General features: G+C 40.9%; 1 protein-coding gene across 7 annotated transcripts in view; it reads left to right on the forward strand.

Annotated features, from left to right (window-relative positions):
- Positions 1 to 16,163, forward strand: part of LOC138980202 (zinc finger RNA-binding protein-like) — a 30,612-nt gene that overhangs the window by 10,101 nt on the left and 4,348 nt on the right. For 4 of the 7 annotated variants that reach the window (XM_070353044.1, XM_070353057.1, XM_070353070.1 and 1 more), the window contains exons 5-19: positions 3,180 to 3,379; positions 4,107 to 4,283; positions 4,733 to 4,946; positions 5,299 to 5,409; positions 5,766 to 5,819; positions 6,193 to 6,332; positions 6,711 to 6,856; positions 7,356 to 7,473; positions 7,717 to 7,865; positions 8,996 to 9,064; positions 9,708 to 9,894; positions 10,226 to 10,367; positions 12,415 to 12,506; positions 14,999 to 15,094; positions 15,983 to 16,094. In XM_070353044.1, coding sequence (XP_070209145.1) covers positions 3,180 to 3,379; positions 4,107 to 4,283; positions 4,733 to 4,946; positions 5,299 to 5,409; positions 5,766 to 5,819; positions 6,193 to 6,332; positions 6,711 to 6,856; positions 7,356 to 7,473; positions 7,717 to 7,865; positions 8,996 to 9,064; positions 9,708 to 9,894; positions 10,226 to 10,367; positions 12,415 to 12,506; positions 14,999 to 15,094; positions 15,983 to 16,094 — 2,007 coding nt within the window. The remainder of the gene's footprint in view (positions 1 to 3,179; positions 3,380 to 4,106; positions 4,284 to 4,732; positions 4,947 to 5,298; positions 5,410 to 5,765; positions 5,820 to 6,192; positions 6,333 to 6,710; positions 6,857 to 7,355; positions 7,474 to 7,716; positions 7,866 to 8,995; positions 9,065 to 9,707; positions 9,895 to 10,225; positions 10,368 to 12,414; positions 12,507 to 14,998; positions 15,095 to 15,982; positions 16,095 to 16,163) is intronic. The other 3 variants (XM_070353063.1, XM_070353079.1, XM_070353087.1) reach the window with 2 other exon arrangements.

The following is a 16,163-nucleotide window of genomic DNA, read 5'->3' on the forward strand; positions in this document are numbered from 1 at the left end:
GCTCTATCCCATCCCCCCCCTTTCCCCGTCGCGATATAACTTTGAACGGTTGAAAACAACGTTAAACACCAAATAAAGAAAGACAGATTTCAAAACGTGAATTTCCTCACTTTACCTGGTCGGATCTTACTCACACTCAGAAAGATGTATTCTTTATTCATTTTCCTAACATTCAGTATGCCTCACAGCCTCGAATATGCAGTATTAGTGTCGTATGAGCAGTTGTCACAACGTGACCATCTAAAAAAAATGTACCAGATTTGACTCGAAGACGAAATCCAAGAAGGCAGCTATCCACATGTTGTTCGAAGTTCAAATCGAACTCGGTACTATGATATGTATTATGAAGGCACACGGAAAACAACTGTCACTTGTTCAGTCAGAAAAGCTGCCTTACGCAGAAGGATTGTCGCAGTTAAAAGGTTGTTCGAGAAATTTGCCGGAAGATTTGGAAGATTTAGCAGTGAATCATCGAGCCTCGTTGGCATACATCGCTCGATTCAAAGTTTACATTCACGGTTATCATGCTTTCTTCTGTAAACTGCAGTATTCAAATGGTTTTTGTTTCTTAGAAATAGAATTGTGGTTTTTTCATGAAAGAAACTATGTTGGATTGTTTTCTCTAAGTTTCATGGTTACATATTACTGTGACAAGAGATAACAGAATGAATCTTCATGCAAATTTAAATGAAAACTATATCAATTTCATTAACTAATTCTTTACTGTAACTCACACAACCTTCAATATATCTGTCAATGGCTATTCTGTTTATAAGGTGTGTTTAGCAGTGCAGGAAATTGCAAAAATAAACAAACAACGTAATATCATGTAATTTTTGCAAATTAGCAGCTGAACTCGCAACCTCATTCTGGTGATACGAGTGCATTCAGCATATCTGCCTGCTTAAAATACCCAAAGATCAATATAATATCTTGTAAACTTCTGCATTAATTGCTCAAACCACCTAAATTTGACTCCTTGGGTAGAGCGACCAGCTTTCCCCATTTGCCTTCTTTGGCCCATGTAACCACTTTTATGATTTGAGGCCACAATCCGACACTAAAACGTTTGTATTTTTTTAACTGCTTGACAATTTTTGTCAAAATCAACTGTTTTGTGTTCAGCTCTTTGAGTTATAGAAAACCTGTCAACACAGGCCTGAAAGTGGCGAGTATTTTTCTGGCAAGGGCGAGTAGAAACATGTAACTGGCGAGTAGACATGTTCATCTACTTGGCGAGTTAAGTTGCTGAAACAGATTGTTGGTTCGATTAGTAAAGTTTGCTCTCTTGCTCTCTGGCTAGTAAATGTTCAGAATCACTAGCCAAAGGCTACTGCACCATTTTTGACTCACATGCGAAGCAAAAGTGAGTCTATGTACTCACCCGAGTCGTCCGTCCGTCCGGCCGGCCGGACGGAAAACTTTAACGTTGGATATTTCTTGGACACTATTCAGTCTATCAGTACCAAATTTGGCAAGATGGTGTATGATGACAAGGCCCCAAAAAACATACATAGCATCTTGACCTTGCTTCAAGGTCAAGGTCGCAGGGGCCATAAATGTTGCCTAAAAACCAGCTATTTTTCCCATTTTCTCTGAAGTTTTTGAGATTGAATACCTCACCTATATATGATATATAGGGCAAAGTAAGCCCCATCTTTTGATACCAGTTTGGTTTACCTTGCTTCAAGGTCAAGGTCACAGGAGCTCTTCAAAGTTGGATTGTATACATATTTTGAAGTGACCTTGACCCTGAACTATGGAAGATAACTGTTTCAAACTTAAAAATTATGTGGGGCACATGTTATGCTTTCATCATGAGACACATTTGGTCACATATGATCAAGGTCAAGGTCACTTTGACCCTTATGAAATGTGACCAAAATAAGGTAGTGAACCACTAAAAGTGACCATATCTCATGGTAGAAAGAGCCAATAAGCACCATTGTACTTCCTATGTCTTGAATTAACAGCTTTGTGTTGCATGACCCTGGATGACCTTGACCTTGGGTCAAGGTCACATGTATTTTGGTAGGAAAAATGTGTAAAGCAGTTCTTAGTGTATGATGTCATTGCTAGGTTTAGTTATTTGACCTTGACCCTGAAGGTCAAGGTCATGTAAAGGTCAAGGTCAAGCATGTGAGTCGTATGGGCTTTGCCCTTCTTGTTTTTTTTACTTTCAGGGCTGCAACAGTGTTCAGTTTGAAATGTAGGTTTGGCACAGCTAGTGAGTGTGTGAGGTTTTTGAGTCACTTGAGAAAAAGTGACTCTATGTAATCGGTCAGTGTTAGTCTGTCCGGCCGGCCGTCCGGCCGGCCGTCCGTAGACACCACCTTAACGTTGGACTTTTCTCGGAAACTATCAAAGCGATCGGGCTCATATTTTGTTTAGTCGTGACCTCCAATGACCTCTACACTTTAACGATGGTTTCGTTGACCTTTGACCTTTTTCAAGGTCACAGGTCAGCGTCAAAGGAAAAATTAGACATTTTATATCTTTGACAAAGTTCATCGGATGTGATTGAAACTTTGTAGGATTATTCTTTACATCAAAGTATTTACATCTGTAGCCTTTTACGAACGTTATCAGAAAAACAAGGGAGATAACTACCCTTTTCTGTTCGGCAACACACAACTTAACGTTGGGCTTTTCTCGGAAACTATAAAAGTGACCGGGCTCAAATTTTATGTGAACGTGACTCCCAGTGACCTCTACACTTTGACGTCTGCTTTGGTGACCTTTGACCTTTTTCAAGGTCACAGGTATGTCTTGAAGGAAAAAAATTGAAATATCATATCTCTGAAACTATTCATCGGATTTGATTCAAACTTTATAGGATTATTCTTTACATCAAATTATTTACATCTGTATTGTGTTGTGAATAGCAATTTCTTCCTGTCCATCTGATGCCTCATATAATATTCAGAACTGCGAAAGTGACTCGATCGAGCGTTTGCTCTTCTTGTTTAACTTTGCGTTGAGTCTGTGTGGTTTCTTGCCAATTACAAGTATTCTGTTTGAGAGAGGAGTTGTTTGGAAATGTCTTACATTAATACTGAAAGGAATTACTTTGTCAGCTTATTGCAACGTAGTATGAGTGTAGCTGTCGATTACATACTGTGCTCTGTGTGTTGTTTTGGTTCAGTTATTTATTGTGTGTTCATGTCTTATACATTAAGACATTGTCCCAGGTTACGATGCAGCTGTGTACTCAGCGGCCTCATCTTACTACCAGCAGCAACAGGCTGCAAAGGCCATCGGGACATGGGCAGCCAAGAAACCAGGAACCCAGCCCTTCAAGGCCAAACCAAAGGGCCCGCCCAAAACACCCCAGCTTCACTATTGTGACGTCTGCAAAATCAGCTGTGCTGGCCCACAGGTAAGAACGCTGTGTTTTTACACCCCCGGTATAGGGGTGTGTATATGATTCGGTCCATGTGTTTGTTTGTTTGTGTTCGCATATAGATCTCAAGAATGAACGGACCGATCGTCACCAAACTTGGTGAACAGGTTCTATACATTCCTGAGACGGTCCTTACAAAAATTGGGACCAGTCAAACACACGGTTAGGGAGTTATTGGATTCGGTCCATGTGTTTGTTTGTTTGTTTGTGTTCGCATATAGATCTCAAGAATGAACGGACCGATCGTCACCAAACTTGGTGAACAGGTTCTATACATTCCTGAGACGGTCCTTACAAAAATTGGGACCAGTCAAACACACAGTTAGGGAGTTATTGGTGGATTAAAATTATACAAGGACTTATAGAGGGACATCTTAATGGTCAAAGGGAAATAACCATTCTCACTCAGTCACTGCCACCAACTGAGGTTATTTCCCTTTGACGGGGGTGTTTTTCCTACCTCGGAGGAATTTCTTGTATTTATGTGACTTTGCCTCATCTTATCTTCTTTTCAAAAAGGCCTTGTTCCATTTATTTCCCTGATACTGATAGAGCTGTATTACATACAGTGGCGTCCTGGTTTGAGATAGTTTGTCTATCCTTGTTCCACTAAACATTTAGACATTGTGCAGAATTAGAGAATTTTTGAGTTAAGACTGAAAGCAACTTTGTCAGATGAAAAGTGTTGCTCTTTCACTTTCAGACCTACAGAGAGCATTTAGAAGGCCAGAAGCACAAGAAGAAGGAAGCGGCGATGAAGGGGGCAGCGACGCCTGTTGTACGAGGAGGACACAATCAGCTCAGGTGTGAGCTGTGCGATGTTACCTGTACTGGCGCTGATGCCTACGCAGCTCACATCAGGGGTGCCAAGCACCAGAAGGTAGCTTTTAGAGTGATACATTTTACACACACTTACACACATCAGGTACTGTACTTGAAAACTGCAGCTATGACAAGGCTGGTAACTATGCATACTTTCATGAGAGATAATTATACACGTATGCAGATTCTGCATGTCTATGTGGATAGTTACATATTTGATTCTTATTGATTCCTTTTGTAACCAACATTTCACTGGCTGGGTGTAGAAAAACGATGTAGGGACAGGATACCAGGGTAGGCTGATGACAGTTACCGTAAACAGCCAAAGGAGAGCTGATTGATTGCAACACGTGTAGTCAGTATTTCTAAAATATGATGCAGAGTTTCTGTCATTTCAAGTACTGAGCTAATAGATAAAAATAACATTATTGTCTAGAAAGAAATACGCCATTTGTGATAGATTAAAGAACATAAGCTCTTGGTTTGAATCCTGCCATTTGTTTCCAGGTGGTGAAGCTGCACACAAAGCTGGGAAAGCCCATTCCTTCCACGGACCCGGTCCTAGTCACAACAACAGGCAATTCCACTGTCTCTGTTCCCAAGGCCACGTCTTCTACCATCTCCGCTGTTGGGGCTGGTAACAAAACTGTTGCCAAGAGCACCACCAGCTCTGTCAACATAGTCAAGAAGGTGGTCGCCACGCCAAAAATCACATTTGTTGGTGAGTTTCAGGATAGATTGTGATTAAGATGAAGGATAATAAGGACAGACTGTAATCAAAGTTAAAAGTATTTTTTTCCCAATGTAGAGGAAAAGTCCAGGGTTTCTTGCTCAGTAAAGAACATACAGGGAAAAAACCCACTAAAAAAACAAAATGTATGAATAGTTTAAATTGAAATAACGAAGTTGACACGGATAAACCTTTTCTCCACTGTATCAGAAGAGAAAAGAAAGCATGTTAGACAAGAAGGCAGTGGTTGGGTTGGGTGTACTTGCAGTTTTGTACTTTTGATCTCACATAAATTTAACAGGTTTGTTATGGATGCATGTTGACTTTGTGCCATTGTGTACAGGTGGTACAACCCTCAGGACCACTGGCGCAAAGACTGAAGAGGTCAAAGCGGCCCCTGAACCAGCTGCTGCTGCCAAACCTGCTGAACCCATGCAGACTTCTTCAGATGATTGTAAGTCTGGGCTGTGTGTATGTGCGAGAGCTGTCTTTTTCTGCAAACAAATCGCATCTATTTTACTGCAGTCTGAACACTACACCTAATCTGCTGCTATCAGCTTTAAATACGCGAGTGAATAACAATTTTGTGTCAAAACATAAGGGGTACGGCTTTTGTGCGGTATCGCCTTGTTAGCTGTAAAATATGGTCGATGTGAATTGGAATTCTATTACTGTTGACATGATATGCATGTAAATGTTGAGGTGGTTTCTTATGAAAGAATTCTCATGCCACCATCCTATCTACCCTCCATCATTTGACAATTCTTGTGTCAAACTTATTCTCACTGCTGCTTTTGTCTATTTTTTCAGTAAAAGACGACGAGCATCTGAACATTCTGGGTGAAAAGGATGTAGCTCCTGTTGGTAAGTTTCCTACACCATTTTGTTCATCTGTAATTGTGATCCGTGCACATGTTAAGTTCTTCATTGATGCCAAGAGTTACTTGCCTTTTGTTTTATGTCTAGTTGGCTACATTTTACTGTGAGAGAGAACTCCGGGGGAAGAAGGGGGTGCATAAAATAGCACACGAGTATCTTCAAACTTTTGTCTGAAATTACGCGTTTGTGAGTTATGAGGGAGCACTGTTGGAATAAATTTGAGATTGAAGCGGAGAATTTCTGAACTGTTATGGACTATTTCACATATCCCAGTTCCTTTGCTTGAGTGTGTTAGATGAGAAGAAGGAGCTTATTTGTCTATATTCTGATAATTGACAATGTTAATATGTTTCCACAGGTCATGAGTATATTGAGGAGGTGCGCAATGAACAGGGCAAAACTGTCAGCTTCAACTGCAAGCTGTGTGAGTGCAAGTTCAACGATCCAAATGCCAAGGAGATGCATCTCAAAGGACGCCGCCATCGTCTGCAGTACAAGGTTGGTATAAAGATTTATCTGATTGGTTGAGTGCTGCTGTTCGTCTTGCTTGAGTGCTGCTAAAATTGATTTTGATTAACATAGTAGAAGATTGAAATAACCAGTATCTTCACTAGGATGATGTGGTGTTAGTGGATTTAAATGGCAAAGGCAGGTATTATCTGTACTCTGCTGTTTCAGTCAGACTTAAGGATACCTGTGCCTGTGTCTAAAGAAAGTTTTTATTTGTCAAGAGAGGACAGAGGGAACCCCCCCTTTATCCCAACAGAATGACCAGATATATATATATACACACCAGCAAACCTAAACAGACATGACTGTACACAATAGTTTGTTGCATAGTACAGCATCATTGACAGAAGTTGTTTGATCCCACAGAAAAAGGTGGATCCCAACCTCCAGGTGGAAGTGAAGCCAAGCATCCGTGCCCGCAAGGTTCAGGAGGACAAACTGCGACGCCAATCACAGAAGGAAGATTTTTGGCGCCGTAGGGAACAGGAAGACCGCTGGAGGGATGAAATGAGGTAAGGATATCCGGGATTTGTTCTCTTCATTTAGCCCTTTTTTGCTTCCAGCATGCTGCAAGATTGTGTCAATGGATTTATGCATGCATTTTGAATTTCCACACCGGATTTCTATGAATGAAACCGCAGGTCTGCAAAAGTTATCGTACCTTAGCTTGCCAGTGATTTATGATGATAGGCTCACCTGAGTAATCAGTAAGTAATGAGCCGTGTTCGTCAGTATAAACGGGTGGCCAGCTGGCGCATTTTCTCTTGTTGATCATGGAGGCATCTGTCCGTCGCGATATAACCTTGAACGGTTGAAAACGACGTTAAACACCAAATAAAGAAAGGGAGCCATCTGTGTAAATCTGGAACATGGGAGATGCTTAGTAAGGAGTTGGAGCAGACAGCAGGAATGATGCTTGAGCATGAAACTTTTTTTGGACTGTTGATGATGCATTATTCAAACAAAAGCTGGACATGGTAATAACAAGCAAGTGCATTAATGTTGTTTCAGGATGGAAGAGGAGATGTACTGGGAACAACATCGCCGCTATGACATGGAGTATATGCACCGAGGACCCATGGGCATGATGGGACCACGGGGACCTTTCGGCGCCGGACCAGGTCCCATGGTGAGATCTTTACTAATTGGATTTTCCTTCTGTGTCCGACTTGTCCTGATAAGAGGGAAGAACAGCTTACAAGGCAGATGAGATGGATGGCGATTGTTATCAAATCAATTTGCCAGCACAAGTGAAATGGAAGGCTAATAAGAGTAATGCTAGTCCCATCAGTAATATTTCATATGGTCTTAAAATGGTCTGATTGGAAGTTTCTGTATTCCTTTTCATCACAGTAAGGTTTATTTTTTGCAGATCAGGAAACCTGAATCCTCAGATGATAGGCATGTGAACGCCAAACATGCTGCTATTTACCCTACAGAAGTGGAGCTGCAGGCAGTGCAGACCATTGTTTCTGCTTGCGAGAGGGCGCTCAAACAAACGTCTGATGTCTTGGCTGACAGGTCTGTTATTACATAAATGCAGATTTTTTTTTTGAAAGCAGTTTTCATTGGAGCTGCATTAATTTTTGCCAATTTACTTTTAATTTGTTTTTGTTTTGTTTTTAAGTTCAGTTTGTTCGTTGTGTGTTAGGATTTTTGTTTCTCTTGCATTGATGGAGTTAGACCTGTTATGTCTGTGTCAAGAATGTTGTCTTGTTTTGGATACTAGTTTGAGACTGTGTGTTGTCAGACATGGGATTCTTCCGTAAATTTACGGAATTCCGTAAATTTTTAGGCTCCAGGGATCATTCTTGAGATTCGTGCAAATCCGCTGAGAAAATTTTGGGGTATATGTAGGTATAGACCCAAGTTTTTCGGCCGGTCCGCTGATCGCGACGCTCCATTCCATACTATTCTTGAACGGTTGGTTCCTAAAACGGTCAGACTGTTGCTGGTCGATCCGTATGGGAACGCGCTCTTTGTCTCCTACAGTCACCGTTTCAACGTAGCTATCGGGGATTCAGTATAAGCATACCGTATGAGAATGATTCGGCGCCATTTTTACATCGCTTCGAGCCACCTGCCAAAATGATGAGGAAGCTAAAGCGAGACGAAACCGTTCTAGCCCGGGAAATTGACCAGCAGAAGTACAAGAAAAATCTCTGGAGATTCGACTGGCTCGATGAAGTTGTATCATTGAACTATTTTCTACTAATGGAAAACAGTTCTGCTTTAATTCACGGTGAGGTAAAAAAAATAATCAATTTTCTTTCATATGTTTCCCTGCTGTTTGAATTGTTGTTATTGCCATTGATATAGAAGCTCTATGATTAAGCTGAAATATGCATTTCAGGGCCATTTTTGTGTGTCTAAAACACTAAAAACCTTCAGCTTCTGGGGGCGACAGACCCCGACCAGGGGCGTTGCCCCTGGACCCTACTGGGGGCCTTCTGCGGCCCCCACCACCTTTTTCCTTAATTATCACTTTTTCTGAATCCCATGTCTGTGTTGTGCAAAGTGCACAAGGCTTGAGCATTTCTTTTCTGTTGTCTGCAATCGAGTGTTAAACTCCCTTAGTTATTGTGCTAGGCTCGTTTTGCTATGACTTTGTTTAGGGTAGCAAAGTGCACTTGGATACATTTTGATTTCAGTGATGGACCAAAACCAGAGGAGAAAAAGGAAATCAAGAAAGAAGAAGCCACTACTGATGCCAAACAGACGTAAGTGATGTTTTTATGATCTACAGCTTCTGTGTGAGGCTTCATATTTTAACATCTTAAAATGTGATGGCAAGCAATCAGCCACCAATTGTTTATAATGGCTGGATTACTTCGGAGGTCTGTTGCTGTAGACAAAAAAAAGCAAGAAAGTCACACAATATCTATAAATGTGAAGACTGGGTCTTTGGTGTCATGTAGGAAGTAGTGTTGACAGGTTTGACAGACAAGAGATTAGTTTCAAATGTGGGGTTCACTGTGGTTCAATTTCCCTAGATTTGAATAACCTGGAAAGGAGATGAATAGGTTGAAGTGCAAAGAGATCACGGTAGGTACATTTTCTAACAGTGAGAAGGATATTTATTGATTGTTTTGAGATCATGATATGAACACTTGTTAATCGCCCCTATTCACAAGAGCTCACGGCAATGTAGCAAGAAAAAATATAAGTGTGCACTATTGATCTTTTTTCTCATGTCTTAGTATGAAAGAAATGCAGGAGACTAACTGGTAGTGTAAAATGTAAAATATTCATCATAGACCAATTGCTGTACAACTGTGTAACAAGTAGAAGGAATGAGATTTACCATTAGTTTGAAGTGCAAAGCGTTCACTATAGCTGCATCTCTATACAACTGTGTAACAGGGAGAAGGTGAAGGAGGAACCTGCGAACACCAACCGCGTGCTGAAGGGAGTGATGAGAGTGGGCGTGCTGGCCAAGGGACTCTTGCTGCACGGAGACCTCAACGTCAACCTGGTGGTGCTGTGCTCGGAGAAACCCACACGCACTCTGCTGGAACGCATGGCTGACAGCCTCCCAAAACAGCTGGCTGTATGTCCCCTAAACCCCCTGTCATCTTTGCTCCTCTCTCTCTTTCTCTTTGCAAAATTGTGAAAGTGAAGTAAGGTTTCAGTATGATGCGTGAACGGTTTCTCATTTCAGTGGTTGTCTTACATCACCTTCAATTAAGAAATTCAAAGTGTAAGGCAAATCACAACAATTAACCAATGCATAGAACAATCACAGGATCAGTGGATAATGATCAAACAGGAGGGGTTTTTAGTTTGACTAAATTCTGTTTTTAAGTGTGCAGTGTAATTTGAGTGTGGTCTAGAGGTGCTGCTTAATTACAAAGTTTTCATTGTTCACTTGATGTTTGCAGACTGTGACTGAAGACAAGTACGAAGTGAAACGCTGTGTGGAGGAGGCAGCCATCATTGTCACGGCGGAGAAGGAACCCAACCCTTCATGCACCATCACCCTCACTTCTCCCGTCATGCGTGAAGCAAACACTACAGAAGGAGGTAAAGTTATTCACATGCTATTACTTTGTCTTTTGAAGATGGTGCAAATATGCTCATGGGAAAATTGCCACAGCTCTTGTCATTACCTTTGTCTCTCACCCTTTCTTTGGTACCTTTGCTTGGGCTGTTGACAGGTGCGAGTTTTTATGGAGAGCAGTGTTTTAAGGCTTGTATCATCTGGGTAATCTGCGTTCTGCTGAAAGCTTTTCAGAATTTTGTTGTGATACTGTTTGAGGAACAAGAGGTCAGAATTTGTGTAAGTTGCTGCAGGAAGAAAGATATGTCAGCTTTGTTCACTGCCTTCCGGAGATGGTCTTAGAAAGCTGATCTACAGTGTTTTGGTGCTTCACGTATCACACATCCGTCTAGTCACAAAAAGTTGGCCTGCAGAGTGTTAGTTGTTTATGGATAGAAGAATTGGGATCGTGGGTCCTATTCAGTGTTCTCATACTCGTAGGACAATAGGTCAGTTGGACTCACATAAAAAAAAGACAAGTATATTGATCCAAATCTGCGGGCTATAAAAGATTCTTCGGTTAGGCCTCCTGCATATCAGAACTATCAGATGGTTAGACCAATGCATCAGATCCAAAAAGTATACGTCACTGATCGAAGCTTCGGGCCTGAGAACAACACTGCCTATTAGTAACAGAAGGTAACTTTCTAAGGACACAAAAGCAAGTCAGATTGTCTGTAGTTCTGCTTTTTTGGCTGGTTCATCCAAGATGGAGAGGTTTTCCTGACAGTTCATCTTCCTTCTAGGGACCTCTCTAGGGGCTTGCAGTCTTTTAATCTTGAGAGGCGATTTGTGTGTGCTTTAAGACATGCTGTTTTTTTCTGCCTTTCTCTTGATTTGACACCTTCATGCAAGCAGTTGTGGCAATCCCATGTAGCATATTTGACCATCACAGGTAAATACAAAACCTTTTTTCTGTTGATGTAGAGTGGTCATGTCATTTGATGTGAATTGAACACAGTTAATGTGTAACTGTAATAGTTCTTCTGTAACTGATTTTATCTAACCACAAGCATGATCATTCTACAAAGGCACACATGACAAAACCATTAACATTTTACTTTTGGAAATGGACAGAAAGAGAAGAAATGAAGATTGAAACAAGGAGGCAAAAGAAGGCTTGCTAGAGACATCCATGTTCATATACTTGCCATTTGAATATTTTTATTTTTTATGTTAAGTTAACTTTTGTTGTTGTTATTTGATGCTCTTTGACATGTATGCTGTGCCAAGCCTTCTAGTACACAGGTTTGCGGCTAGAGGGAATTGCAGGGAGAAGGAAGGATTTTTGACCATGGCAGGAAAACCAGGGGCACTTGGGCAGTTGGATTAATCTTGATTTTGTGCAAAGTGCATGCCTATCCTCTTGATTATAATGAATCGGAAATATTTACATTCTTTGCTGTGTTAATGGTGCTTGATGTAAGTGTCTTTGAATTCAGATGTGTTTGTGTTAACTGCCAATATTGTGTAGTAACCATATATTATGCACAAGTGGGACTGGAGGTGGGATCATTGAATTAGTTACTTCTGGAAGGGACAAGCTTTTTTGTCAGTTGTACAAATGTTACATGTTTCCAACCTATTAGTAACTTAAGGTTATGTGGGGAGCTACGGAATTAATTGTATGTTTAGAGAGGCAGGATCATGGAATAAATTAGATGAAAGACTAAAGGGGGAATTGTGAGTGTCATGATTTTTTTTTTTTAGAGGCAAGCTATTTGAATGGTTGATCATAATCACAGAAATACATCTTCTGTGCATAGTAATGTAATTAAAGGAAGGGACATGTCAGCATGTAATACTGTGTTTGAAAGATATTGATTTAGTTAAATAATAAAGCTGCATGGTTCCACTGCCCCTGTGCTACCTGGTGCCTCTCAGCCCTAGGGTGCTGTAGCGAGTGTGCAACCTGTTTGTGCACTGGCTGCTAGCTAGGCACGGGTGAGGCCCTGCTCATGGTCAAACACCCGTTCCGTGGCACGCCACCTGCGCTGTGTGCTAAACTCTTCCTTCGCACGCTTCTTATAGAGACTGTATCCGTCAAAGACCCGCCGGATGTTCTGGATAGGCAGAAATGCCTGGCCGCTCTAGCCGCCCTCCGTCATGCTAAGTGGTTTCAGGTTTGAGGCTTTTCTTACTACTTTTCAGCCTTATGGTACACTGCAACTGCACGTGCTGTCCTTGTTTCATTGTTGAATTTTGTTGACCTCGTTGTGTCTTCTTGAACAAATGCAAACAGAAAGTCTGTCTGTATGTACTACCAACCATCATAAACTTAACGTTTGAACCGAGAAAATCAAATGAGATAGCTTCTGGCAACGCTGACTGAACTTAGGATTGTTGAAGTGTCAGAGGGCGTGTTTAAGCGTGGTGGTACAACTGTGGTCACCCTGCATATTTGACTTTATAGTAAAAGAATGAATACGATGACGACTGGCAGTTTCCCCATCATAGATATAGACATTGGCAGTAGGTTATATATCCTGGTTCTACTTGCTGAGCTTCTAATTCTGAAATTGAGTTCTGGTGCTTTATGATTATTGAAAAGTGTTGCACATGAAACTTCCTTAATTGACGTAGCTCTTGAAAGTAATTATCTTTGTGAACAGTGACAACAGAAGTTTGAAGTACACAGTTGCATTGCCATATGCTGACACATAACCCTCTGGCAGACATGAAGTTCAAAGTTGCCAGCTTGTGCAAGCATTCTTATTTGTTACAGATCAAGCAAAGGATGGATGAGAGAGTTAGTGTGAATGTGTCACTTTGGGCCTTGTTTGCAAGATTCAGTCTGATATGCTGGTCATTGTGTCAAAACATGCAGCCCATTCATTCTACCTTTTATGTTCAGAAGAAAGATGTAACTGAGTGATCTCTGAAAAGAAGGGTGTAACTGGGTGATCTCTAAGTTGGACAAAGAAAATCTTCTTCAGTGTAGTTGTACTAGTGGGCCAAAGATATTTGGTAGCATCAATTGTCATTTCGGATATGAAAGATACATTTTTTTAGCAACTGAACAATGAAGGATGTATGAAGGGACTGCATGTTTTGCTTGGTTAAAACTTTGAAAATAATGAATGATGTTGAAGAAGGGTTAAAAAAAGAATCTTGCAGGCAGTTAACAGAGCTGCCACCGTTCTGTATCAAGTGTTTACAACTTTCATGACTTTAACTGTCGTGTGAACAAAGTGATTCCAGTTTTGAGCTGAACATATGTCAGATAAAGCACTGTTTGACCAGAGTCAACTACAAATTTTTTTTGAGTAAGACACATACTGAGATAGGTCTGACAGAATTTTGATAAACTCGTGACAGTGGAATCAAAACACAAGAATGGTTGACAGGGATGGCCAAATCGTAACTTCAAGAAAGTCACTAGCCCGCCAGAAACTTCGCTGGTCCGGTACATATCACAGTTGCTGCTTCTGCAGTGTTAAGGCTTTGAAACTATATTACAACCAAAAGTGTTGCATTGGACTAGAATGTTCACTAGCCAGCTGGGCGAGTTGCCAGGCGGTTTCTACTAGCCTGGCGGATTTTTTACTCGCCCCTGGCGGTCGGGCAGAAGATTTGGCCATCCCTGGTTGATAATATGGAACATTTAATCATGAACAGAACAAAACGGTCACATGACTGTGGACATTAAAGACAAGCCGATTTTATCCAGAAACTGGAATACTTTCATCCATCTTTGCGTTGCTTCAAATGAAGCAAACATGAAAGAGAAGGCTAAAAAAGAAAGGTTATGATGGTGTGTACTTGTGAAATATGTGAATTGGCTGACAAATAATACATGAGGCTGAAAAGTGATCTGTAAGGACATTTGCTGAGGTGAAGGTGGCATGACCATTGGCTAGGCGTATTTGCAGATTTAAAAAAGTTACCACAGTTTGGTTGTAGAGGTGGACAAATCTGCTGAGAAAACAATGGTCTCCACATTTGCCCACTGAAATGGTGCAAGCAAATATTCCTTTTTCCCCCAACCCCCAAAACTAAGAAATCAAAAGGGGAGAAGAGAATGTTAAATCATGCATTTGGAAAAAAAATGGGACATGCCTATCGATGAGCACATCCCTTGCATTGTATTTACATATCTTCTCCTTTCACGTTTAACTTGATGCAGTTTTCAAGAATCTGTCTGATAGGCTGTGTGCGCACATCCCTTATTAAAGGGAACATGAGAGTGTGCTTCCAGCATCATGCTGAATAAACATAAATAAATGTTGCCAAAGTGTAAAAATACCACAAAAAGACTAAAATTGTAAGGACTGAGATGAAGAGCAACATGCTAATAAACTTTCAGTTACATGAGCTTTTGCAAACTTTCAACATCACTGGCTGGGTGTTTGAGTGTTGCTGGTGCTGTTACAGCGTTGCGATGACAAGATATGTTGGCAACAGCCAGTAATGTTGTTTGCATTGTGCCAGACTGGATTAAGATTTGTTTGAGTTCAGTAAAAACTTGGGGTTTTTCATTTATTTTCATTTTCAATTTGGATTTTGACTTAAAGATGCACACTACCTGGGATTGGTACAGATTCTTGATGATTCTAGTCCTGTAGCAATTATACCATGTGTGTTTGTGTAATCTTGAAATAACATAACTGTACAGGCTAGAGCAACTGGTCTGCCATCCTGCGTGATTGTGATTCGCATTCTGAGAGACCTGTGCCAGCGAGTTCCAACGTGGTCCCACCTCAGCCAATGGGTAAGTTGAAGTTTGCTGAAGATAGCCTTGCACTTTTCTTTTTACAGAAACAGTACCACAGGCAGTCAGGCAATTTGAATGTTAAAATTCTGTGCACACTAGTTTGAGTTAAAAAGTGGATGCAGGGTTCGTACAGAGTCCTTGAACCCTGGAAAACTCCTTGAAAATTGGAAAACCTTTTCCAGGCCTTGAAAAGTGCTTGAAAGAGTTTTGTTAAATAGTCATTGAAAAGTACTTGATTTTTCCAAATTGTTGCCTATACATTTCGTCAGCAGCTTGTCTTATTCTAAAAAAAATGCAACCCCCTTTTTTTTAGTCAAATACAGTACACACATTTTGGGAGAATAAAAGATCGAGTGAAAACGAAAGTAGACGAACTAACTATTACTAGTCACCCGTAGTTGCTTCCCTTCCCGGAAGTTGGCAAGGCAAACAACTACGGAATGACTAATAGTTTGCAGACTTGAAAAACTGAAGGTAAGCTTGGTGCTTTGCATTAATTTGAGGAAAATCATGTCCTTGAAAAGCATTTATTTGATCCTGGAAATGTCCTTGAAAACTCATTGAATTGTATCAGCTCTGCCCTGCAGGAACCCTGTGGATGGCAAAAAAAACCAAGGACTTAATTCCATCAGAGTTTTGCACAAATTAGTTCGTTACATGGAGCACATTCATCTGTTACATGAGTACATTCTTCTGTTACATGCAGAACAATTACCTGTTACATGGAGCACATTCAGTTGTTACGTGGAACACGTTGTTTTTAGCATCTGGGTCATTCTCGGTCATGACATGGACCTTGAAAAATAAAGTTCAAAGAAGATCTGTGAAGACTTGCTAGTTAGTGTGAGATAGTGTGTGTGTATTAATGACATGTATTCTGTGCAGTCTATGGAGCTGTTGGTGGAGAAGTGTGTGAGCAGTGGTGGACCCAACATGAGTCCTGGGGATGCCCTGCGCCGCATCTTTGAATGCATCTCTTCTGGCATCATCCTCCCTGGTGAGTGCATCTGCTTCATGTTATTTTTTCTAGCTTCAAGTATAATATTTTCTATTTCCGCCTTTCTTT

This window comes from Littorina saxatilis, linkage group LG1 (assembly GCF_037325665.1).
Source record: "Littorina saxatilis isolate snail1 linkage group LG1, US_GU_Lsax_2.0, whole genome shotgun sequence".
In the NCBI taxonomy this organism is placed as follows: Eukaryota; Metazoa; Mollusca; class Gastropoda; order Littorinimorpha; family Littorinidae; genus Littorina; species Littorina saxatilis.